The sequence below is a fragment of the Sus scrofa genome, chromosome 8 (genome assembly GCF_054392235.1).
Source record: "Sus scrofa isolate SSC_HxYL_T2T_F1_AM1 chromosome 8, Sscrofa_HxYL_maternal_Yorkshire_Landrace_v2.0, whole genome shotgun sequence".
In the NCBI taxonomy this organism is placed as follows: domain Eukaryota; kingdom Metazoa; phylum Chordata; class Mammalia; order Artiodactyla; family Suidae; genus Sus; species Sus scrofa.
Window position 1 is genome coordinate 51,113,214 of NC_139390.1, and position 27,930 is coordinate 51,141,143.

Here is a 27,930-nt window from a genome sequence, read left to right on the forward strand (position 1 = left end):
AATGTTCCAATAATTGTCTTCTATTCTACATCTGATTTCTCTAAGCTCCTCAGACTTCAGGAAGTCTTGAGTATATCCAATGAAATACATAAATCATATACAACCTCTGTGTACTCACATTGATGTCCTCCAACTCTAAGTTATTTAGAATAATATTGTTCCTCTTCCAGATGATGGGGGGTCTGAGTGCTCCCTGCACAGCACAGCTTAGAACTGCACTCTGTCCCACGGTTGCCGCGGTGATGCTTAGTTTCTGATCTTCAGGCAGACTCAGCTGAATAACCTCTGCAAAGATAAAGTGTCAGGAATGTTGACGAGCTCAGAGCTTTGTAAAGTTAATTAGTATAAAGTTTCTGAATACTTGTGATTAAGGCTTTTAATTTGAATAAAATGTAGAAAAGCTGGTGATGAAAAGGAAAAAAGTAAATTGTCTCCAATGAAAGGTCAGAATGACATTTCAATTTAACTGATTGACAGGCATCCTCATGAGGCAAGGAACTATTAAACATGAAATGAATATCAGAAGTAGAGTTATAATAAGCCTGGCAGATTGCACCCAAAAGAGAGATAAATTATTTAACTGCCAAATTGACATGTAGTGTGTCATCAGCATTGAAATAAAAATGATGTTGTTTATTCACTGATAGATTTATAGTGTAGGTGACGGTGAGATCATTGCTGGCTGGCTGCAAAGAACACTAGCAGAGCTGAATGTGTAAAATGCATCATGATACGGGGAAATATAAATTGACTCTAAAGAAGTAAGATTTATTTGGGAAGTTGAAGGGATAAAAACTAAAGTTCACCAACCCAACAGCAATTTGCTGAAATCCTGTCAGTTGCCCTTTCCAGAGAGTGTGAATATAGTGCAGTCCCTTCCTTATTCTTAAATTTCAAAGTTAAATACTTATTTTTTTCTTTCTACAGCCACGCCTGCAGCATATGGAAGTTCCCAGGCTATGGGTCAAATCGGAGCTGCAGGTGCAGGCCTACACCACAGCCAGAGCAACCCTGGATCCAACCCTCATCTGGAACCTAGGCCATGGCTTGTGGAAATGCTGGATCCTTAACCCACTGAGCAAGGCCAGGAATTGAACCTACATCCTCATGGATCCTAGTCGGATTCTTAAAGCCCTGAGCCACAATGGGAACTCATAAAGTTAAACATATTTTTAAATAACCATTGAACACATTTCTACCAATAATGATGCCACAGCAGGAAATATAATTTGTAATCTAGATCTGCTTTCCTGTTTTGTTCCTAGACAGTCCTTAACAATCATGGGAATGAACCCTGTCCCATCCACCATTGTCCATACTCAGAAGAGAGGCCTGGGCTTCCTCTGTGTGGGCACCTGCCCTTTAGTTTTCAACTGACATTCACTGACACCCAGTCCTTTCTGTGCTCAAATGGGATCTTGCATTTTGACTTTGCTGAGTCTTAGGCAGGCGAGAAATATTGAAACCACCAGTCTCACTGAAATTTCCTTGGCGATGGGGAGACTATCATTGTCTTTTGTTCCTTTGATGTGGTTGATGATATTTTTTGGGGGTGGAAGGGTTGAACATCCAAAGTGGTGGCTTTTATTTGATTTTATTTTTTTTCAAAGTGGTGGCTTTTAATTAGTAATAAATAGGATCAGGTCCTATCACTGGGGTCTCCTCCAGAAACACCTCTTCTTCCTTTTCACCAGTTTACTTTCTTTTTCTCTCTTTCTGAAACCTGTCTTCCTCTTAAGGAGGAAGAGAAGTGCTAATCAAATAGTATTTATAGACTATCACTCTTTAAGAGTTCTTTGATTTTTTTGGTACTGTCACAAATTGTCATAGCAAAAATGGCACACATCTTTGTCTTAGAAGGCCAGGACTGAACATATAATACCCCACATGTACTTGTTACATGTTGATGTTAAGAGATCTCTGTATCATGGCTACCACACCATTATCTGATAAAAATGAACAGAAAGAGACTGACCCTTATACTGTTATATAGAATCTTGTCTTTAAAAGTCCTAGTTATTCAAGACATCATTGTTTTATGTTACCAAAGAGGAGAGCAGGTAAGCTTTTGAAATTGAAAGATCTTATGAGAAGTTGAGTCCAATTTATTCTTTTGATCCTTACAGAATTGATAAAAAATGATAGAAAGATGGAGACAGCATCTTCTCCAGTTGTTTATACTGACCATTTAATGTTCCCTGATGACATTTATCTGTATTCACTTTTTATTTCAATGTTCCCTGAGCCGCAAAACCATAGGGAATATGCTCAAACTTATTTTTCTTAATACTTATTCTGTCGTATATTTATTTATATTTATAAAATCACTAAAAGAAATTATAAGGGACCAATTAAGCCTAGGAAATTTTTGAAATTTGCAGACACAGCATTTCTTTATGTCTTTTTTCTTTGATAGTACAAACTTATGGGAAGAGAGAAAACTATAAAAGTAATAACATCATCTGGGCACCATATAAGAATTATTAACAATTTCCATTAACATTCCTGAATTTCAGCTTCTGGTCTCTCCTAAAATCCTGTAAGAGATAATGGGACATCTGATTCTAAAAACAGCATGCTAACATTGGCTCTTCTGACATTTAGAAATAAAATTGCTACTAAGTCACCTTGGAATGTCTTCGCTAACCTTTTGCATCTGTTATTAGGTCCCAGGGCATTCAAATTAGTTGTGCTTTTGGTAGTTATACATTATAATGCTAATTAGATAATATGAACATCTTAGAATAAATGCTCAGATTTGGCATAACATTATGTGGGACATCCAAGTAAAATGTAATTTTTTGAGAGGATGCCTAATTAGAAGTATGAATTACTATTCACCCAGGGAATATTAACATGTACAGTAAAAACTTTTTCATTAATTTGGAGATTATATTTTTAAGAGATTTTTAAAAACTGTTTCAGTAATATGTGCTATTAAATAATGATAAGTATTTTAAAAAGTCTTTAGAATTTTTTCCTGCATATTTCATGCTACATATTTCACTTCTTCCTTACTATATTACATAAGCTACATACACAATTATATTTACTCATTACTCCTCAAAATCAAGTTTTTTTTTTTTTTTTCCTTAAATGAATTTAGCTGCAGGATTTCTTTTACCTACAAGATTGGCATGCTTATCTTTACTAGTCTTTCTGATCATTATTAACAGGCTAAGGTTTAGTCTCACAAAATCACAAATGTCAAACATTTTTATTCCTATATTCTAATATCATCTAATATGTTTTAATGGTGAATATACACTTTTAAACCATATTACATTTATAAATTTCATAGAGAAACTTTGATTATATCTAGAAATGTGTTAACAACCTGGAACAATAGCTATGAATCAATCTGTAAACCAATTTAAAACTGATGTTAAGAGGTAAGATGGGTTGCACCTGAGTGTTTGTGTCTATTTGAGTGACCATAGTTTATTTATTACTTGTTTTTGGCCACACCTACAGCTTAGGGAAGTTCCCAGGCCAGGTATCGAACCCATGCACAGCAGCAGCCTGAGCAACTGCAGTGACAATGCCAGATACTTAACCCACTGTGCAACAAGGGAACTCCACAGTTAATTTAGAAATAACAGTTTCAAAGAAAAATACTGAAAATTTAATTCTTTCTTAGTTATGGTTAATATATAATTTTGTATATATACATGAATGATAGCATATTTTATCCCATAACATTTTATCCACAACATGCTAGTTATGAACAGACAAATAACATTCATGTTCAGTGAATGACATCTATTACGTTAGTACTCTTCTCTATCCCTTTAGCTTCAATGATAATGCACATTTGAAAGGTCTTCAGTAAAATCATATATCACATGACATCAATGTGATGTTAATCATCTGATGTCCTAACCAAAGGTAAAACACATAGGTAGATATAACAGATGGTACTGAATGTTTTAAAATCAGTACTTCTTTTTGCCTATAAGCTTTGCCTCTTATTGAAAACCCTCTTGAGTATTTAAGGAAAGAAATCAGGGCTCTAGCCATAGTGTTTCCTTTGATCTCACATTATGAAGATCATACCATTTCCAGACCAGCTTTTTTCTTTTTTCTGTCTTTCCCCCCACCCCCCAATGGCCACCCCCAATTTCCTGGGCGAGGGATTGACATTTTTTTTTTTTTTTTTGCCATTTCTTGGGCTGCTCCCGCGGCATATGGGGGTTCCCAGGCCAGGGGTCAAATCGGAGCTATAGCCGCCGGCCTACGTCAGAGTCACAGCAATGCTGGATCCGAGCCACATCTGCAACCTACACCACAGCTCACGGCAATGCCGGATTATTAACCCACTGAGTAAGGGCAGGGATCGAACCCGCAACCTCATGGTTCCTAGTCGGATTCGTTAGCCACTGAGCCACAACGGGAACTCCCTGGGCCAGGGATTGAATCTGAGCCTCAGCTGTGATCTATGCCACAGATGCAGCCAGGCAGGATCCTCTACCCACTGAGCCAGGCTGAGGATCAAACCCATGCCTCTGCAGTGACCCAAGCCACAGCAGTCAGATTCTTAAAACACTGTGCCACAGCAGGACCTCCAGACCAGTTTCTTTCATTTGCTTACTCAGGAAAGCTAAGAGGCCAGTGAAGTAGTTTCTTTTTGTGGATCACTTCCTGTGCTCTTGCCCTTTTACAAATTGGCTTAGAGGAATATTACAAGTTTGCCTTCAGAGGAATGAACACTTGAATTATTCTCTAGCAGAATCTGAAGTTGGAGAGACAGGTATAGTTGAGTACAACTCCAACCACTGCAGCTTAATATTTATGAGCATTTTTTTTCAATAGCAGTATGATACAGACAGCAATAAGACCTTGGATAAAATAGTATGTACAATTAAAACAGTATGGAAAGGGAATGAAATATAAATATTTGTGAAACATCAGTTTAAAAGAAGATGATTTTAGTAACTTTGAAAATCAATCCTGTAAAATCATAAGAATAATTTATCGTAAACAGAATCCTGTTCTAAACATTTACAGGTTTCTAAGTTCCTAAAGTACCTATTTATGCTAAATAGTTTTTAATTTATTTAAATACTAGTCTCAGAATCTTGTTGAAGTGATCATGCTCATAATTCCTATTATAGGAATGAAAACTAGAAGAAATTCTATCAGTAATACATTCTGGTAACATATATTTTCCCTCCTCTATGCCACCAAATGGTATTACTAATCAAAATAATTTAAATAAAAAGAAATGCATTGCAATAAAAGACACTTAGGAATTCTAGAAGAAATAAATTAATTGTTTTTATAATAAGAACTTCACAATTATTCAATAACAATTTCTTTAACTGGGGAATTGCGATGGCATCTTTTGTCAAGAAATATGTGATTCCCAAATAAATGTTGTTTTACCTAATTTAGACACACCAAGATATACACTAACTTATCATGATAAAATGCCTAGATTTTTTTATACTAAATGCTTATCTATAAATTATTATATGCTTATACTGTAATGTTTATTATAAAATAAAACAGAATAAATTTAAAAAGCTATCTAGAAGCTTCTTTAATAGCAATGGATTAGATAATTTGTATTACCTCTTCCACTGAAGAAAAAACAACAAGAAATTGCATAACTCTGGGTTAAATACACACAATGTATTTTAAAGAGTATATGAAAGCAAAAACAAGACGGTGAAGAATTTCCCAGCCAATGTCCTGAAGAAAACTGTAACTTAGAGAAATGAGATTGTACTTGGAGTGTCTCTCATTACTTTGGGAATTTTACACCTTTTAGAAGATAACTGAGTAGCCTAAGGGCTCTACGTGGTTCCTTGTTCCTAGAGGCATGGGATAGATGCATTAGGGACAGTATGAGACTGTGTCCCTCTACACCAGGACTTTAATGTTCTTCACTCTGCAAGTGAATGTGTAGGCTGTAGGCTACTTTTGTCTAGGTATTTCATAAAACATAAAGCCTTCCTCTCTGTAATAAGATAGCATCACCCTAGCCTATCTAATTATTATTGTAAATAATTTTATTTTTTTAGTCACATCTGTGGCATGTGGAAGTTCCTGGGCCAGGGATTAAACATATGCCACAATAGTGACCCAAGCCACAGTGGAGACAATGCTGGGATCCTTAACCTGCTGCAGCAGGAGACAACGCCAACAATTTTAAAATAAATATCCAGTAAACAATGAAGGGATGATATAGCACACAAAGAGAGATAACAGCATTACAAAAATGAACAGAAATAATATACAAGTGTAAAAAACACAACAGGTTTATAAAAATTATGTGTATAAAAATAAGTTCATAAAAAATCCAAGTAGAAATTATATAAGTAAAAAATATAATAACTAAAATTAAGAATTAAATTAATGCCATTAAGAACAGATTAGACATGGTACAAAAAGAGAATTAGTAAACTGGAAAAGAGATTAAAAGAAATATTACAGAATTAAAAGCAGAAGAATAAAGATTTGAAATTACAGATGAGTTTATCAAAAATATATTCATATGAAACCCAGAAGGAGAAAACACAGAAAATTGGGAGAAGCAATATTTGAAGAAATAGTAGCCACAAATTTTTCGTAAATGTTGAAATACACCAAGCTATATGTTTAAGAAATCATCAAATGTCAAGCAAAACAAATGAAAAACTAGAATAATTCACATATAGTCAGTAGAAAAATTGAAGAAAATCAAAGAGAAATTTTAAAATTACGTAAATAAAAAAATGCACATTGCTTTTATGGTAAGGAGAGTTAGGTAACTGGTATCATGAGTAAATACAGGAACAAAAGGCTACTGGGATTATATATTATAATTGATGAAACAAAGATAAATCAATCTTAGAACCTTACATACATAAAAATTAAAATAATATATTTTCAAAAAAAGTAAGAAAATTTGTTATAAGCTTCAAGTACACTTCAAGGAGATTAAACCCAACCCTCTGGCCAAGGCAAAAATTACCAAACCCTTATCATCATTCCACCTGTATCATTTTAATGCCTCTTCCCCCACCTTGAGCAACCTGGCCTGCTCCTTCCTACTTCCTACTAGGAAAGGTATATGGATTCCACACCTCACCTCACCTCTGCATCACCTGTTCCCCATGCAAATGAGGCATCCTGCCAGAAACCAGTCAGGATCAAAACACACCCCCATACAAAGACCAATCAACCCTTAGCCTTTAGGAAAGCAGAGTGGGCTGGGCGGGAAGAATCAGGTCCCACTCAGGTCTGCTGCATGAGAACATAAAAACAATTGTAAAGTAAGGAGGGCCCTCTTTTTACTCTCTCTCTGAAAATGTACTTTCCCTTCAAAAAATTTTTAATGTGCCCACCCTTTCAATGCTTTTCTGTGGCGGGACAGGGACTGAGGAAACAATGCAATTCTATCACTCTGGTACAAATTCTATCAAATGCATCTCTAGTAATTTGTGTTACAATAAATTCTAAAAGATGTTCGAGCAGAAGGAAAATGATCTTGGAATTTAAAAGATGCAAAAAGGAAAGGAGAGGATAGGAGGTGTTTAATTATGTGCTAAACTTTAGCATTAAACTTTCATACTTCAAGAAGGCTTGATAATATATGATTGTATATAATTATAATATTTATAATAATACATGTATTTATAATAATATATAATGAAGATATAATATTTTCATAATCTTGAGGTAAAGAAAGTTTTCTTAAGGCACCAAAAAATTCACCTTTAGGGGAATAATTCATAAGATTGACTACATTATAACTTAGATCATCTATTCTTCAAAAGGTACTACTAAGTGACAAAAAATGCAAGCCACTGAGCAGGAAAAGATACTTGCCATCTATAAGCTAACAAAGATCTCATATATAGAATTAATAAAGATCTCCTAAAAACCAATAAACAGAAGACAGTTTTAAAGAGCTACTAATCAGAGACTCAAACAAATTCTCAATGAACGAGTCAATCCTTGGAGCTAAAACAAATCTGAAAAAGTACTCCATATATATGCTATCAGGGAGATATAAATTTCAGCCAAACTTTTCTGATTGGTATGAATTACTAAGTCTAGTGATAACATATGTCAAGAAGAAGATGAAGCAACATGGATTCTTATATACCTTGAAAAAGACTGTGATTTCACGTATAAATTTTCTTTCTGCATTGGTGAATGAAGCCTCAGCTAAGGAAACCTGCTGGGCCAATTCCTATGTCCAAGAACCCAGTTAGCTACACGCCCTGCAGAAGCCTAAATGATAACACAGAGACGGCCGAGTACTCAGGTGTTAGAAAGACACAGCAGAGGTAGCAATGCATACATTCTCGAGATACCTTCAATATACTTGACAGAAAAAAAAAGAAGAGAGGTCTAAATGTGGAAAGACAAATCTGGTAAGGAGTAGGAAAAAGGAATCGCAAGAAATTCCTGAAGAAAATGAGCCACCAGTGAGGAAAATTCTGAAAATTCAAGTGAGAATGGAATTATTTCTTATACAAGTTCATAAAAAAGAAATTATAATCACAAGCATAAATAAAAGTATTTAGTAATTAGAACAAAAAGGTCATTTCTTCCTGTCATTGGTGGGATTTCAAAGTTATGGGGACACAGAGGTCCATTCACGGCTCAGCAGAAACAAATCCAACCAAGAACCATGAGATTGTGGGTTTTATCCCTGGCCCTCGCTCAGTGGGTTAAGGATCTGGCTTTGCCATTATCTGTGGTGTAGGTTGTAGAAGCACCTCGGTTCTCTAGTAGCTGTGGCTGTGGCATAGGCCAGCAGCTATAGCTCCAATTAGACCCCTAGCCTGGGAACCTCCATATGCCACAAGCGTGGTCCCAAAAAAAAAAGAAGCAAAAAAATTAAAAAAGTAAAAGTTATGCAGAGATATAAAAAAAAAGACTTCCACAAAAGATTTTCTCTAAAACAAGGAAGCAAAAATGTTTCTGTGCAAAATTAGAATTTCATTTTTTTATTCTCTTTATAACTTTGTAACAAGGAAAATATAGTATTATAAGCAGGTCTGTATTTTAATAATACTTCATGCAGTTTTATATGTTAACAATAGTGATTCTCATTTTCCTTTTTATTTATTCATTATTTTGAAATTCCTTCTGTTGTCTTATAAATATAGTACCATTACTATTCAAAATTTATGTTCAATTTTGTTTAATTTTTCTCTTTTAAATAAATTACATACAATAGAATTTTAAACTGAAATATGTGAGGAATAAGGCTATTCCTTCAATGATATGTATGACACTAGTGCCTTGGAAAATAACTTTCTTTATGATGAATAGTTTTCATTTGAAACCTGACCTAACAAAATATGGTATCCAACAGAAAATTCAGTGACCTTTCAAAGTAGTCAAGTTAATTTCAACTTTATGATTTGGAAAAATTAAGAGTTCATGCAACTGGATGATTTTAACATGATAGGTTTATAGGCTGGAATAAGAAAGTTATGATAGTTCGAGGTATATTATACCAAGTTTAAAGTTTCTTTAGAAGTGAGTTGCCCCACAGAGGATTAGGATAAAAGAAAAGAATTGTCAACATTTACTCAGTACTTCATATGTGTCAGGCATTGTTCGAAGTAGTTGGTTCATTTAAACTTCACACATGTATATGATACTAATTTTTTTCTCTTTGTGATGTTATTATGTGAGGAAGAAATAACTGAAGTTTCACCGAAACTTCATCAGAAATAACCAATGTCTTGTGATCAAATAGGAACTTTTCCCAACACGCTAAGGACACGAAAAGGGGATTTCAGATATCTCCTTGATCACAATTAATGAGAAGAACAAACACATCCTATCATTGGATACCCTGGAAAGCAATTGTCTTAAAGAGATGCAAGCTATTGACAAATAAGCTGGCACGTCATAGGGGATGAAAGCATGGACTATACTGCCAGCAAGCCCAAGATTTGAGACATGACTTGATGCTTGTTCCAGTTTGATTTCTTTTACATGTATATGTTTGCTTTTTTTCATTTTTTTAAAGTTTTATTGAAATATAGTTCTTATGAGCATTTCTGCTATACAACAGTGATTCAGTTATACACACACATATACACATCCATTCTCTTTCAGATTATTTTCCCACATAGTAATCACAGAATATTGGGTAGAATATAGCAGATAGAACCCTACCCAGTTTGATTTCCAATGCACACACTTTGGAAGACTTTTGACAAGTAATTTATACTCTAAGTCTTTACTTTTCCATCTGTAAAATAAAGATGGTACCCAACTCTTAAGAATATTGTGAAAATAAGATATAATATTTATAACTGTGCCTGGCTTTTAATAAATTGTGCATATGCCACAACCTGCTATTATTAGGGAAGAACTAGTGAAGTGTTTATAGGTTAAGATTTCACCTAGGTTATAAATATAACCTTGTGATCACTTTGAGAAAGATATTGCTTATATTAAATCATATTGGTTTAATTTCCATACCTATTACTTAAGCAAGAGGGAAAAATATCCAGTCTCATGACACATCCTGCTGCTTATGCTCTAGTGTGGTTCTGTTCTCACATACAAAGTGTCCTTGAGGTTGTATTTAAATATATGCATTAAAAAAAAAAGGCTATGGAACATAATGATAATCACTCTTCTTTTCATTAAAAACATGTGGAAAATATCAATGAAATGTTGAAGTAATAAAGTATCTTTTCCCTGCATGATTTGTTGGTATAAATACCATATATGAACTGGGGGAGATTTGCTATTATGGTCTAAATGTGCAAGTGCATAGAATACTGAATTATTTTACTATCTTTAATAGGTTTTTTTTAAGTTTCGGTATAATCACTCAAGGTTGGAATTCAATGTAGTAATCTGGGATGAGAAACCACAAAGACACATGGAAAAGACAATCCTACATGAAGAGTTTGCTGTGACTACGCCACCTTTGTCAGACAGGGTCATGCAATCAGCTAATCAATACTAATTTCCTGTATGTTAACAGTGGGCTCAGTGGCCTGTTAAAAAGCTATTAGAGAAAGAAGGAAAAAATGTTAACCCGTGTTCATTCCTCCTTCAATTTATCTCTGGGAAACCCCAGGATGTTAATGTGGGAATCAATCAAATGACACATTATTTGCTCTCTCTTTAATAAACTGAAAAATGTTTGCCATTTTTTTTAGATTACAGTCTGTCAGACAGAGCTAAATGAATGAACTATTTCTTCCAGGCAGTGTAAGAGAATGGGAGTGTTTCACAGTGAAAAAGACTACCTTGGTTTGCCTAATTAAAACGATTCAGATCTGAGAGATTGCTATTAGCCTTAATACCCTCCTGAATGACCAGACTGCAACTGGGATCCAGAGCATTTACCTTCATAAGGAATTGTTACAGATTAGAACTTCTCTAAGATGTTAGAGCAAATGGATGTGAAAGCTGGGGAATTGAACGCTGGCTGTTCATGTTGGCAGCTCTTCACAGACTCTGAAGACTGGCCCTCAGCTATGCAAATCCATAAACAAATTTAACAATCCATCCAGAATTAATTAGGCTCTTGGGGATCCACTGGGCTAATCAAAACCACGGGATACCTTTGTTTATCCTGGAATACCAATTTATTCATGCACAATCAGGAAAGCATCAGATTTAGAAAGCAGTGTCAGTTGTGAGCCTGGGAATCTCCCTTGTAATGAACAGGTCAAAAGCTTCTCAAGATTGATGAACAGAAAATCACAAAAAAGGGAGCTGACAATTCTCAAGCCAGTCAAGCTCTAATCAGCTAATGAATTGCCCTTTTCAACTCTAAAGAAATTTCTGTCTAGAAAGATTTTCTTTTTCTTGTAACTTCAAAGTTTATTGACAAATTCTTAGTTCTTCACCATCTTTTCCTTTTTTTTTTTTTAACACCATGCATATCACCATATTTTTGCAACTAGACTATTAACTCAGGTAGACTATAGAAGAGTTAAAATATTGGAGACTTCCTCACAACAGCAAATGTTCACGTTGTCATGGGCTTATCAAGCCCTACTGATGGACCAAATCTGGACAACCACCTGTTTTTATAAATAAAGTTGTATTAAAATAGCCATATCCATTCATTACCATATTGTGATATTGTCTAACCCTGATTTCAGCTACATAGGCAGACTTGAGCAGTTGCTACAGAAAACTTAAGGTGTGCAAAACCTAAAATATTTAGGCTGTCCTATTATAGGAAATTGCCTAGTCAGTTGAAACACTAACATGCTTTTCTTCAACTTTATTTATTTATTTATTTATTTATTTGCTTTTTAGGGCTACACCTGCGGCATGTGGAGGTTCCCAGGCTAGGGGTCGAATCAGAGCTACAGCTGCCAGCTTGTGCCACAGCCACAGCAACGCAGGATCCGAGCCACATCTGTGACCTACACCACAGTTTGTGGCAATGCCAGATCCTTAACCCACTGAGTGAGGCCAGGGATGGAACCCAAAACCTCATTGTTCCTAGTAGAATTTGTTTCTGCTGCTGCACCATGACTGGAACTCCTACTTTAGTTATTTAAATGCAATGTATTGGATTCTGTTCATTCTCTGTGTTAAGAACATTAAGCATAAAATATTTATACAGAGAATACATGAAAATTGTACCCATTTACATATGGGTGAGTTTAATCTTTGAGTTCTCCATAAAAATAGCAGAAGGATGAGTTTCCAATTATAGCTCTGATAGTTGGTCACTCTTGGAGTCCAATGCAAAATGCAAATGTGAGCTAAATTTATCTTGTACAAATGCAATTTTTTAGTCCCTGATGGTGGCATCCTACTGGGTTTATATTCCCCAAGTTTATCATGTAAAACAGTGATCATTTCTTCCCTCTTCTTCCCTTTGAAATACTAATTCCCTAGGCACAGTGCTCAGCCAGAAGGAAAGCAATCTGATTTCCCCATGTAAGTCATTCACAATACTAGTCTGTGACCAAGCTTGATTTCCAAGAGATTATTTACATTCTAATAGGGAACATTGGATAAAACTGTGTCTTTAACCACAAAGATGCTTAGCAGAAATGCTTTAAGAAAGAAATCTTGCAAGAAACCTGTGTCAACATGGCAACCATTTTCTTTCCAAGAAATCAGGGAAACCTAGATCTAACCAGACTGCCTTGTTTTTCTCAGTTTGACTAAACTTTAGAAAGCGTATCTGGTTTACAAGCCTCTGACCTCCCCTTTCTGAGAAAAGTTGCAATTGTAAATTCTTTCTCTGCCCCTTTGAGATGTAAATCTTCTCCCAGCTTGATGCCAGTTTTATAACCCAGGCAAAGTCTTTCTCAAGGACCTGGGAGCCATCTCTTTGAAATGTAATAATCAAGGAAAGTAGTACCCAGATTTCAGCCTCTGTGAGAGTTTAAAATTCAGCAAGTTCCACTTAGCAGAGGCACATGTCCAAATCCCACTGACTGACTTTATAGGAACCCCATTGTCATTTAGCGCTTTTCCATTTGCTCACTTCAGCTCTCCTGGCTATTGTTTCCCTAGAGTTGAGTTCAGCTTCTGCCCCAGTTGAAATACTCTTGACTCCTATTGTAAAATTCTTGAGTGAAGCGTCCCCTGTTTTTAACTTGTCTGGGGCAGTTCTTCATTGACAATCAAAAAATTAGGTTTCCTTTTCTGAAAAATTACCAGTATGTGCTTACTTCCACTCCTTCTTTTCAACCAGGCTTAAGAGAGAGGAGGTTTGCAAAATATTAATAAAAGGATAGATAGTACTTATTTATGATCTATAATTCTAATAAGACTAGAATTGAAGAAAAACACAGATTGTCCTGGTTTGTTTGTACCCCTCCAAAATAAAAATCCACAACTTTAAAGATTTTTATAAAGCTAAGATTTTTGCCATACAATGATTTTTTCTTATCATTTATAAAACTTGGAATGCACATGCTTCTTGGCACATGAATGTAGTTTTAATTACTTTAAATATGTATGTCTCCTACAATCTTCTAAGAATAATTTAAAATAATACTACTACCTTGAAACTACAGGTCTTTGCAAATCCCATATAAATGCAATATAGTTGGACACTCTCCAGCAAACTGAATGCATAAAAACTAAGATTTAGAGTCATTCATCTTCATCATCAAAACAAAGGAGAGTCGTGCACAATTTTACACTTAATAAGTATGAGTAGGTATTCTGTACATTGATTGCTAAAATTAGTGTACTAGATTTAAATTATACAGATCAAAATTGCATTTATATAAATTAGAACTTGTATGGTTTTCATTTAAATTCAAGATGCATAGATCCTCATAACTGCTAAAACACATCTGATTAAGAAAAAGCCCAGTAAAATGAGTGCCAGAACCTATATTTTGAAGCTTTTTTCATGCAAAATTCTGTTTTTTATGTTAACTCCATATTCCATGCAAAATTCTCAGTTTTTATGTTAATTCCATGTTCCATATTTCTCAATTTTGAGAAAACTTTACTAGATATATATCTTTATCTTGCTCGTTTGAGAAGTTTTTTTTTTTTTTTTTCTTTTTAAAGATGCAACTGTGGCATATGAAAGTTCACGGGCTAGGGACTGAATTGAAGCGGCAGCTGCCAGCCTACACCACAGCCACAGCAAAGTGGGATCTGACTGTATCTGTAGCCTACACCATAACTCAGCAGTGTAAGATCCTTAACCTACTGAGCAAGGCCAGAGATCGAACCCACATCCTCACAGATTCTAGTCAGGTTCATTACCGCTGAGCCACAATGGGCACTACTGAGGAAATTTTTGTAAATGGTACTGACTAAAAAAATTAATAAAATTATTTTTGAAAGAAACTGTTCAAGGAAATCTAAAAGGATTTTTAAAAATCCTTAAATAATAAAGGTCAAAACTATTTGTCATATGAAAAACAAGTAAAACAGATATTTCTGGTTAAATAAATAAAAGATTGAGTCACACACAGAGTGATGAATTCTAGCCTCTGACAATATACTTTTTATAATAAATTGTCAAGTGTTCCTATTTCTATATTTGGTCTGAATTTTATATTATTAATTTGTAATAAAGGTACATATTTTTATAAGATGACATATAATATATATGTCCTATAAGATAGTTATAATTTAAATTATTATTATTATTTTTTTATTTTATTTTTTTTGGTCTTTTTCCCTTTTCTAAGGCCGCTCCCATGGCATGTGGAGTTCCCAGGCTATGGGTCGAATTGGAGCTGTAGCCACCGGCCTACACCAGAGCCACAGCAACGTGGGATCCAAGCCACATCTGTGACCTACACCACAGCTCATGGCAACACCGGATCATTAACCCACTGAGCAAGGCCAGGGACCGAACCCTCAACCTCATGGTTCCTAGTTGGATTAGTAACCACTGCACCACGACAGGAACTCCTAAATTATTATATTTGAGAATCAAATACTTAAAAAAAGATTTCTAATTGAGGCTGGATCAAGATGTCAGAGGAGTAAGACATGGTGCTCACATTCTCCCACAAACATTAAAAAAACAAAAACACTAACATGTTGAACGATTTGCACAGAGCATCTATGAAATACTGGCAGAAGACCTTAACTGCCACTCCTCCAAAAAGGGCAAGAAACGCACCACATAACTGGATGGAACAAAAAGAAAAAAGAGAGAGAGAGGGAGAGAAGAGAAAAACAAACAAACAAACAAACAAAAAAGGACTGGTCCAGCCCTCCTGAGAGGGAGCTGTGAAAGAGAAAAGGAACCTTCACCCAGGGAAGTCTCCTAACTGATTCAGGGATGGGCCAAGAAGGAGTGACCTCAAAGCCTTGGAGAAAAGTGCAGCAGCCAGAATGAGAAAGGCAAAGCAGAGAGAGAGCCCCAAATATCATCTGTACTACCACCCCTGGACACCGCAGCCTGAGATGCTTGTGTGCTGGACACCGCAGCCTGAGATGCTTGTGTGCTGAGACTCTGGAAGTCAATTCTGGGGAGAGGACTAAGGTTGACTATATGGAGACTGCTTGAGGGGTTAGGGGAGCAGTGTACCATGGGCTGGGGAACCAAGCATCACAGCCAAGGGAACCTGGATAGAGGCCTTGGCCCACAGGACAAGCAATCTGCCATTGTTTGGGAAGGTGGGACCACTACACGAATATCTTCCTCTATGCACACATGGGCTCTCTGGTAGCAGGGTGCCTCTTGTACATGGTACAGATTTAATGCACTCCCTATTAAATTACCCATGACATTTTTCACAGAACTAGAACAAACAATTGAAAAATTTATATGGAAACATGAAAGACCCAGAATTGCCAAAGCAAAACTGAGTAAATAAAAACAAGCAGGAGGCATAACTCTCCTAGACTCAGACAATATTACAAAGCTATAGTAATCAAAACAATGTGATACTGGCATAGAAACAGACATACAGACAAATGGAACAGAATAGAGAACGCAAAAATAAATACAGACACTTAGAGTAAATTAATCTTTAACAAAGGAGGCAAGAATATAAAATGGGTAAAAGACAGTCTCTTTAGCAAATGGTGCTGGAAAAAAAAATGGACAGATACATGTAAATAAAGGAAACTAGAACACACCCTCACACAATGCACAAAAATGAATGCAAAATGCTTAAAGACTTTAACATAAGATAAGACCCCATAAAATTCCTAGAAGAGAATATAGGAAAAACAGTCTCTGACATTAAATGTACAAATGTTTTCTTAAGTCAGTCCCAAGGCAATAGAAATAAAAACAAAAACAAACCAACAGGACCTAATCAAACCTGAAGGATTTTGCACAGCAAAGGAAGCCATAACAAGTAAGCAAACAAATAAAAACAAACCCCAAAAGACAACCTACAGAATGGAATAAAGGGCTCAATCTCCAAATATACAAACAACTCATACAACTCAAAAGTGAAAAAAGAAACAACCTAATTTAAAAATGGGCAGAAGACCTAAATAGATACTTCTCCAAAGAAGACATTTCTCCAAAGAAGATGGCTGGCAGGCACATGAAAAAATGTTTAACATCACTAATTATTAGATTAATTCAAATTAAAACTACAATGAAATACCACTTCAAACTGGCCAGACTGGCTATCATTAATGAGTCTACAAATAACAAGTGCTAAAGATGGTGTGAAGAAAAGGCATCCCTCCTACACTGTTGGTGGGAATGTAAATTGGTACAACCACTATGGAAAACAGTATGGAGATATCTTAGAAAACTAAATTTAGAACTACCGTATGATACTGCAATCCTGCTCCTGGGAATACATCCAAAGCTTTCATTCAGAAAAATACATACACACCTATGTTCATTGCAGGACTATTCACAATAGCCAAGAAGTGGAAACAACTTAAATGTCCATCAACAGATGAAAGGATTAAGAAATATGGTGCATATATATATGCAATGGAATACCACTAAGCTATAAAGAAGAAAAAAACAATGCCATTTGCGGCAACATGGATGGAACTAGAGATTTTCTTACTAAGTAAGTCATAAAAAGAAAGATGAATACCATATGATACCACTTATATGTGGAATCTAATATAAAACACAAATGAACCTGTCTACAGAAAAGATGCAGACTCATGGACATGGAGAACAGACATGTGATTGCCAAGGAGAAGGGGGAGGGAGTGGGATGGACTGGGAGATTTGGGTTAGTAGATTCAAACTATGGCATAAGGAGTGGGTAAGCAATGAGATCCTACTATACAGCACAGGGAACTATATGCAATCACTTGTGATGAAACATGATAGAAGATAATATGAGAAAAAGATTGTGCATGTATATATATTTGTTATATATAGATTGTATACATACATATGTTTATATACACACCTGGTTCACTTTGCTATACATCAGAAATTGATAGAGTATTGTAACTCAACTATAATAAAAATAAAGATTTATAATTGGTTTTAAATTATATATTTAACAGGATATTTCATATACATTTATAAAATATCAAAGGGAAAAATCAGCATTTTAAGCTTTTTAATCTATTTCATTTGGAATTAAGACTTTTAAGATATGGTCAAACACTGTACTATATATAAAATTGTGAACAAGAGTAATTTTGTTTTGGCTGGGTACTATTTAGTGCACAATTACAGGAAACTGAGGGATTAATGCAAAAGGAAAAAACTATAAATAGAATTTTTTTTTTGTCTTTTTTAGGGATGCACCTGTGGCATATGGAAGTTCCCAGTCTAGGGGGTGAATTGGAGCTATGGCTGCCAGCCTATGCCACGGCCACAGCAATGCCAGATCCAAGCTTCTTCTGTGACCTACACCACAGCTCATGGCAGTGCCAGATCCTTAACCCACTGAGCAGGGCCAGGAATTGAACCCAAGTCCTCATGGATGCTAGTTGGGTTTTTAACCTGCTGTGTCACATTGGGATCTCCTGAATAAAATTTTTTAATACATATAAATATTGTGGCAGGAAGCTAAACTTAAAAGTTTTACAACACTGACATTGTTACAAAAAGATTTCATTGGAAGAAAGCAAAAGTGGGAAAGGACAAAAAGAATAAAAAATAAAAGAAAAGAGTTGTTGCAGCTGCTTCAATGGAAGAAATGAGCAGAATAAAATGCACCAAAAATAGACACCAAAACCAGTCATTGACCCCTTGCACACAAACACACACAAAACTAGAGGCCAGTATTCCTGATGATCATAGGTCCAAAAATCCTCAACAAAATATTAAGAATCTGATGTCAGCATATGTTAAAAAGATGATACAGCATGATTGAAAGGGAAGTATTCCAGGGATGCAAGAATAGTTCAACATCCACAAACGATTTAATGCAATAAACCACATTAAAAAATTATAAATCATCTCATTAGGTACAGAAAAAGCATTTGACAAAATTCAATATCACTCTCAACAAAGTGGGAATATAGGGACTGGAACTCCACATAATAAAGTTTATGTCTGAAAAGCCTACGGTTAATATCATACTCAATGGTAAGAAGCTGAAAGCTTTTCTTCAAAGATCCAGAACAAGATCCAGATAACCACTAATGTCATTTTTTTCAACAAGGTAGTTGTAGTTCTAGGCAGAGCAATCAAGAAAAATAAAAGTTATCCAAATTGGAAAGAAAGAAGTAAAACTGTTACTATTTGCAGGTGACATACTATTACACCTAGAAAACATAAAAACTCAATTAAAAAAATTTAGAACCAATAAAACAAAATCAATATGCAAAAATCTATTGCATATCTATATATTAATAAAGAGCTGGCAGAAAGATAAATTAAGAAAATCTGAATTACAATGGCATCAAAAAGAAAACAAAAGCTAGGAATATATTTAGCCACGGCAATGAAAGACCTGCACAATGAAAATTATGACATTAATTAAAGAAATTGAAGAAAGCACAAATCAATGGAAACATAGTCCATGCTCATGGATTGGAAGAAACAATATTTTTGAAATGTCGGTACTACCCAAGGAAATTTATAGATGTAATGAAATCCCTATAAAGACACCCATAGTGTTTTTTCACAGAAATAGAACATGCAATCCTAAAAGTTATATGTGACCACAAAGACCCTAAATAGCCAAAGCAATGTGGAGGAAGAAGAACAAATCTGGAGGCATTATACTCTCTCATTTCAAACTATACAACAAAGCTATAGTAACCAAGACAATATGACCTTGGTATAAAAACAGATATATAGCTCAATGAAACTAAATAAAGAGTCCAGAAATAAACTAACATATATACTGTCAATTTATGACAAAGGAGCCAAGAAGATGCAATGGGAACGGGACAGTCTCTTTAATAAATTATGTTAGGAAAATTGGACAGCTACATACAAAAGAGTGAAACTGGACCACTATCTTCCACTATATGCAAAAATTAACCCAGAATGGATTAAAGACTTGGATGTGAGACTTGAAACCATACTATTCCTAAAAGAAAACATAGACAATAAACTCCTCCTTGTCATAGGTCTTGGCAATGATTTTCTGGATCTGACACTAAATGAAGAAGCAATATAAGCAAATGCAAAGTAAATATTTAAAAATTTAAAAGAAAGGCAACAGGGAAAATAACTTAAGAAGAATCTTATTAAACCCATTGACTTCTTTTCTCCATTGCTACCTTAGCCTTTGATGTAAATACCACTCAAAATAAAAATATACACATCCTTCCATATTGCCATCCATTCTCAGAAAAAAAAAAAAGAAAGAAAATTGGTCCAAGCTCAACAACAAGCAGTGCAACCTGATCCAGCAGCATCTTTTGGATAGTCTCAAGCCATACTGAGGGCAGGAACCTGTTGTCAAATAGGTGTTATCGTTCCCAAGTGCTCCCTAGTAAGCTTGTTCGATGGGCATATCATAAAAAGTAGCTAATGACTAATTTAAGATCTCAGGTCTGCAACATTCATAAAGATGATCTGGAAAAATGTAACAAGAACAGTAGATGTTCACGAGGTGCAAAGGGGGGCTGTTTAACATTTCAGACAGGATGAGCCCATTCTGTTTTACAGAGGCACGTCTTGGATCTTGTTTCTGGGAGAACTCTTCTTGACTTGAGCATCCAGTGCAGTTGCTCAGCTTCTGGAACCTCACAGGGAATTAGACGCCCTCGCTCCCATCTGTCAATCTTCTGCCTCAGCATCAGAAATCAGCTTTATAATCTGCTTTGATTCAATTGAGATATCATTTCAAGATTAACATGAATAGATTTTAATGCAACAAAACAAGATTATAGATAGGGAGGGGTACTTCATAAACATTTCAGTTTATTAAATAGATAAGCATCTAATCACTTAAATAACAAGTTAAAAGTATACAAATTGATATACGCATATTTAATTGCATATTATTAATAAAATAATAGCACAGAGAGTTTAAAATTTTGTGGAAATATTTTACTAGTATTATTGTCTTCATGAGAATTTAATAAAGCAATACAAGTTTCATTTTTTAATTTGGTCCATAAAGAGTGTCATATCATAGCCCCTAACTGCAGATTTGCTAGTATTTCATTTACTTCAGAAATAGTAATAATAATGAACACACAGAGAGCAGTAATTTGTGAGTACTGCTTAATTATCAATTTGATATTAAATAAATGAGACATTAAGCTCACCATTTTGTTAAAATAACAACCCTGGAACATACTGAGATCCTTAACTAATCCCTCTTATGCTCAAAGAAACAAATCTCAGTAATTAGCACAGTTAAAAAGAAAGTCTTTTAATGTAATCCATAAATTTTTTTCTTTATCAAAATTCTAATTTGGTAGTTTTAAGAAGCAGGGATTTGCTATATTATAATGAAAGCTTAAACTTCCGTGTGGTTATTTCCTGAGAAGTACAAATATTAAAATTCTGGAGAGACAGTTTCCCTCGTGGCTCAGTGGTAATGAATCCAACTAGTATCCATGAGGATGCAGGTTCCATTCCTGGACTCTCTCAGTGGGTTAAAGATCTGGCATTGCTGTGAGCTATGGTGTAGGTCAAAGATGCAGCTCAGCTCCCACATTGCTGTGGCTGTGGCATAGGCCAGCAGCTGGAACTCCAATTTGACCTCTAGCCTGGGAACTTCCATATGCCACCAACGTAGCCTTAAAAAAAAAAAAAAAAAAAAAAAAATTCTAGAGTGACAAAAAAATAATAGCAATGCAGTTTTCTCACAGAAATCATGTTGTGTAATTAGATTTTAATACATTTCTAAGAAAGGCTTATCTAAAAGTGTGTTCAAGGAAAAATTAAAAAACAACAAAAAGCTGGAAGGGAGGCTTCATGTGGTTGTAGAGGAAGATCTTGAGATCTTGAACTTGCCTCCTTGCAAGAGCACTCCAAATCTACAACAAAATATGGAATAATTTCCTTTGAAAGAGACTTGAAATCTGGGTGAACAAATCTTCTACCGCAAAGAATAAAAGAACATCACTGGGAAGTTTAATAGAGGCAGAGATAAGAGCCAGCCAAGGAAAAATCCAGCTACGGCAATTGGCAATCTACAATTGGGAGAGGTCACAAAAGTGTGGATTTTTTATCTGAGCAGCAAGGAATTCAAGCTCCCAATCAGGCACCTTGACCTCTAGAATCTGTACAGGAGAGACGAGCCTCCCAAACACCTGGATTTGAAAATAGAAGAGGAATAAACCCTGGAAAACCATAGAACTGTAGGGAATTATGAAACACTCTCTCTCTCTCTCTTTTTTTCTTTTGGCCACCCTTGGCATATGGATTCTTACACCAGGAATCAGATGTGTGCCAGCCACAGTTATGACCTAAGCTGCAGCAGCAATGCCAGATCCTTAACACACTCTGCCTGGCTGGGGTTTGAACCTGTGTCCCAGCACACCCAAGATGACTATGATCCTATTTTGCCACAGGAGGAACTCAAAAAGCACTCTTTAAGACCAGTGCACCTCCTCACTTGGCCTGAAAATGAGCACAAACACACCAGAGTGAAAAGTGTGTGGACCACAGGTGAGGGTTAGACATGTGGGCTCAGGGAAATGCAACAAAGGCAACAATGAACCAGTCTTGGTAGTTTCTAAGGTCTTTCAAGTTTTGCTTTCACCATTATTACTGCTACTAGTGATACTATAAATTACAAAATAAATCATTGAAAATATAGAGAGAGAATTTTATAATTATACAAGTCAAGTTGACACCAAAGAGGGGTCTATCATTGCATTTTATCAACAGAAAAAAGAATGCATTTATCAGAGCTACTGAGAGATTTTCACAATAAGCTGCAAACCTAGTGGAAGGGGGAGAAAACTTTCAAGGTGATGAAAAGTGAGAAATGGGAAAACAGCAGTACAGGACAAGATTTAATTTAGATAAATATGAGGAATAACAGAAGAAAGAAACAAATTGAAGAGTAATGGTTACAGAATATTGTTTGGAGATTAACTATTCATTGTTATGGGAGAGAATTTTGCTTCATGACAGTGAAGTAAAAACTAAATAAAATACAAGCTGTAGTATATAAAGGAGACCATTACCTTTTGATCCATACACTCAAAGTCAATTTGTAGCAAACCATAAAACTTTTTAGACATCAATAATAATTTTATAACTAAAAATTTTAGACACTAAATATGTGCTAGATATTGTACTATAGTTTTTTTATCTTAGTATTGAACAGCCAAATAAATACTGAGGCAAGTGTTATTAGAGGCTCAATAAATATTTAAGTTTGTACAGTTATAAGGGGAACAAGGGTGACATAAAATTTGAAAACCTGGAGCATAAAACTTAAGAGAAAGTTAAAGGGAGCATACAAAGATATTGAATAATAATATAGGTGTTTCCATCGTGGTTCAACAGATTAAGAACCTGACACAATGTCTGTGAGGATGTGGGTTCGATCCCAGGCCTACCTCAGTGGGTTAAGAATCTGGTGTAGCTGGGGCTGTGCTCTGATTCCACCCCTAGACTAGGAACTTCCATATGCCACAAGTGTGGTCATAAAAAGAAAAATTTTAAATATATATACATAGGTTTCAGTAAAAGACAATTTTCACAATAATTTATAACATTCAGTAAATATGTACGATGGCTTCATGCTGTTTTCCATGATTTATTAGGTTTTATTCATTTAATCCTCCAAAATCATGTGAGTTAGAATGATTATTCCATTTTATAGTTAGAAACACTGGAACAGCGAACAACTGTGAAAATTTCTTAAGGACATTTGACTGTTAAGTGGAAGATCTGGGATTGGAATACAACACTCCCCACCCCCAGCTCCAGCAATGGGGGCTAGTTATCATGATACTGCACTGGTCTAGGGTTGGAAAGGAAGATGGGAGCCAATGCACTGCAGAATTCAGTGTAGAAATAAACAGCCCCAAATGGGGATTCCTGAAAATGTATTGGGCCTAGCACATTTTATGATTAATAACTTATTAAATATGTAGAAACTTACCTAAGTGAATTAAAAATATTTGGAATGAATGTTTTCTCACTGAGAAAATGAAAATAATAAACCTTCCTTCATAGACAATATATATTATGCACAAACAATGTGCTGGAAAAAACGTATGTTAAGTACATTTTTAAGATGGACCAAGATGGTCCCATCCTCCCAGAATTTACACTTCAATAGGCATGAAATAATATTATACCAAGGCCCAAATGGAGACACTTTTAATTGTATTCTTCCAGTTAGTTTTTTTTTATTAGTCTATTTTTTATTTCTTTACTTTTTTTTCTTTTTAAGGCCAATACCTAAGGCAGGTGGAAGTTCCCAGGCTGGGGGTCGAATTGGAGTTGCAGCTGTCAGCTTATGTCACAGCTATAGAAACACCAGATCTGAGCCACATCTGCGACCTACACCATAGCTTTCAGCAATGCCAGATCCTTAACCCACTGAACTAGGCCAGAAATTGAGCCTGCATCCTTATGGATACTAGTCAGGTTCTTAACCTGCTGAGCAACTGTAGGAACTCCTCTTCCAGTTAGCTTTGAATCAAAATGTAATTTATACGATATGAAGTTAAATCTACTGTTTTATCAAGGATAACTGAAAGATGCAATTCTAGTATGTATTATGTCAATCCCAACCATATAAAATAAATAGGTAAAAATGACCTGCAATGTAGCACAGAGACATCTACTCAATAAAGTATAACAAGCTATGTGGGCAGAACCCTGGACAGGAATCAATATATGTATATGTATAACTGATTCACTTTGCTGTACACTTGAAACTAACACAACTTTCTAAGTCAGCTATAAGCCCGTAAAATTTTTTTAAAAAGGTGTACAAAGAAAACCATGACTCAAAAAGATACATGTACTCCAATGTTCACTGCAGCACTATATAAAATAGCCAAGACATGGAAACCACCTAAATGTCCCTTGACAGAGGAGTGGATAAAGAACATGTGGTACATATACACTATGGACTATTACTCAGCCATTAACAGGAAAGAAATAATGGCATTTGCAAGCAACATGGATGGACCTAGAAATTATCATGCTAAGTGAAGTTAGACAATGAGACACCAACCACATATGCCATCGCTTACATGTGGAATCTAAAAACAGTTCATAGTGAACTTCTTTGCAGAACATACACTGACTCACAGACTTTGAAAAACCTTCCAAAGGAGACCGGTTGGGGATGAGGAGTTGGGCTGGGGGTTTCAGATGGAAATGCTATAAAATTGGGTGGTGATGATTGTTATACAAGTATAAATGTAGTAAAATTTATTGAGTTAAAACCAAACCACACCAAACAAAACAAAATAGATGTAACTCTAATTTAAAATTTCTTTACAGATAATATTTTTCATGTACGAAGAAAATACTTGTGTTAAAAGTGAATATTATTCAGATTTCAGTACAAGAATGGAGAGTTTTGAGATGTGAATGAAATAGTTGTGAGCACGATGAAGTTAGATGCAATGTTATACTTTGTACTTGTCACATCACAAGCTCAGCTCTGATTCCACTTAATGGGATTAACATTTGAACCACCCACCCATCCTGAATGGAGAGCTTGCCAATTCTAAGCTGTTCTAATACATATTTTCTTATTCCTTCAACACTATCATCTCCTTTAGAGCTTTAAGTCAGCTAAGGTTTACCAGAAGACTCACTATTTGCTCTCCTTGATGAAGGACTACTTTAAAACTGTAACTGTTCTGGTTTGTTTGTTTTGTTTTCATCTCTCTCTGTTTCTGTCATCTTCACTTGGGAGGCCAAGGATGTGGTACAAACATTCACATCCCAAAGGGTAGGACTTATGCCAACTTTCTTAGAGATTAGAGTTTGTTTTGATTCCAGATGTTTTATTTTGCCTTTCCATAAGTAAGCAAAATATTTAGAGTAATAATTATTATTGTGTATATTTTCAAATATATCTCTGTATTTCTAAGCTTCCCCAGAAGAAAATGTCTGGAAAAGCAGGTATTTTGTCAAACAAGAAATTTTAAAAAGACTAGGTAAAAATTGTAAGTAGGACACTAACAGTGGCATTAAGAGATCTTGAAAAGTATGAGGCACTGAAGGATTGAGAATAACAAGATTCAAAAAAATTCCATGTTCCTAATCTATCCTGTATGCAAATCCCTCCGGCATTAAAGAAAAACAGATTAAATCATTCAGTTCAGTGAAGTGTAGCACTGCAAATGGTAATAGTATGTAGATGCCATCCAAAAATCAAACAATTACAGAGTTAAAGCAGAAATTTCATTATGAGAGAGTAACTATGGAAATCAATTAATGAAGCGGCTAATTCCAGCCCTGGGTCATGTGAATTAAGTAAAAACATCCTCTGTGTGTTTTTGTGTACGTGTGTCCATGAGTTGAAAATGATTTTCCTAAAACAGAAATGACTCTACTAAATGTGTAAACACTGTATTGCAAACACTTTAGGATGCCATTGCTTTTTTAAATTTATGCTTTATAAAAGTAAAAACTGCAACAACAAAAAACTTCATCATAGAAAATATGATAAATATCAACTCTAATGAAACAATCTAGTATATTTGTGAATTTCAAGCATTTTATATTTATTTTCCATTCTCGTAACCAGGTGTATCCTAAACAAATCTCATAACTAGTATCACATTGGCACTGACCAATCAGAAGAGGTAGCACAGGTGATTCTGGGATTGTTCATGTCAGATGAATATCAGCCCTGATGATGATCAGAATTTGCACAAGCATTGAAATCTTATTATAATCATCATTCTAAAATGACTACACGATACTGGATGGAGTAGATATCATTAATTACTCTTCTTTAGTGTAACAAACACAATACAATGATATGCATGTTCATGATTATAGATTTTCCACTCATTTTATATTATCTTGCCCTAATTTCAAAAAAGGAATTAAAAGGTGAAAATTAAAGATATGTCTTAAAATTCTTGGTACATTTTCGTTTGCTTTAGAAAAGAAAAATGAATTGTCCAAAGATTATGTGTGTGTGTGTGTGTGTGTGTGTGTGTGTATGCATATAAATCTATGACTGCTTCTACACTTTCATGATATAACATATTAAACATACTTAGTATGCAATTTTGTAATACTTGGGGCAAAAACAGAGAAAACCTGTAAATATAGTAAAGGCCATCCATAATTTCATGCACAAAAAAAATAATTATATAGTAAGATCTAAAATTTCTAAATACGTGTGTATGTATGCACATGTGTATATATGTTAAACATATAAACATATGTATATATTTTAACATAAAACATTACAAGAGTAATGGTGTATCTATAGATTTGTATCCTTTTTCTCAATGTTAGACATCTTTTATACCATTATCCATATTTCTCTGTTCTTTTTAGTAATTACACTGTTTTACATTAAGCAGATATAAAATATTTATAATTTATTTAATCAATCTTATCGGTTTAGTATGAGTCCTTTCCAACTCTATTGCAATTTATACTAAATTGTATTTTGTGTACACTAGACCCTCTTTTTTAACAAATTGATTATTTTTAGGATAAGTCCTTAAAAGTAGAATATAAGAAACAAATTTTGTGACAAATTTAAAATTTTCATTTGTATTTGATATTTGAGCTGTTGAAATGAATACTAATTTTCAACCTAATAAATTAGGCTAAGAATACCTGTTGCTCTGGTCCCTATCAATGTTACATATTATCACTAAACAACACATACATACACATGTACACCTTGACAATTAAAGAAGTGAAAAATTGTGCCTGGATTTAATTTTTTTGTTTGTTTTTGTTTTTTTTTAGGGCCACACCTGCAGCATATGGAAGTTCCTTGGCTAGGGGTTAAATCAGAGCTACAGATGCTGGCCTAAGCCACAGCCATAGCCATGTAGGATCCTAGCCACATTTGTGACCACATGGCTATGCTGCATCCTTAACCTGCTGAGCGAGGCCAGGGATCTAATTCGCGTCCTCATGGATACTAGTCTGGTTGCTTACTGCTGAGGCACGATGGGAACTCCAGGATTTAATTTTTATGGTCATAATTATTTATAATGATGAAAGATTTGAAGAAAATT

General features: G+C 35.0%; 1 protein-coding gene across 4 annotated transcripts in view; it reads right to left on the reverse strand.

Annotated features, from left to right (window-relative positions):
* Positions 1–27,930, reverse strand: part of FSTL5 (follistatin like 5) — a 788,412-nt gene that overhangs the window by 247,168 nt on the left and 513,314 nt on the right. For all 4 annotated transcript variants that reach the window (XM_021101310.2, XM_021101308.2, XM_021101309.2 and 1 more), the window contains exon 7: positions 119–285. In XM_021101310.2, the coding sequence (XP_020956969.1) occupies positions 119–285 (167 nt within the window). The remainder of the gene's footprint in view (positions 1–118; positions 286–27,930) is intronic.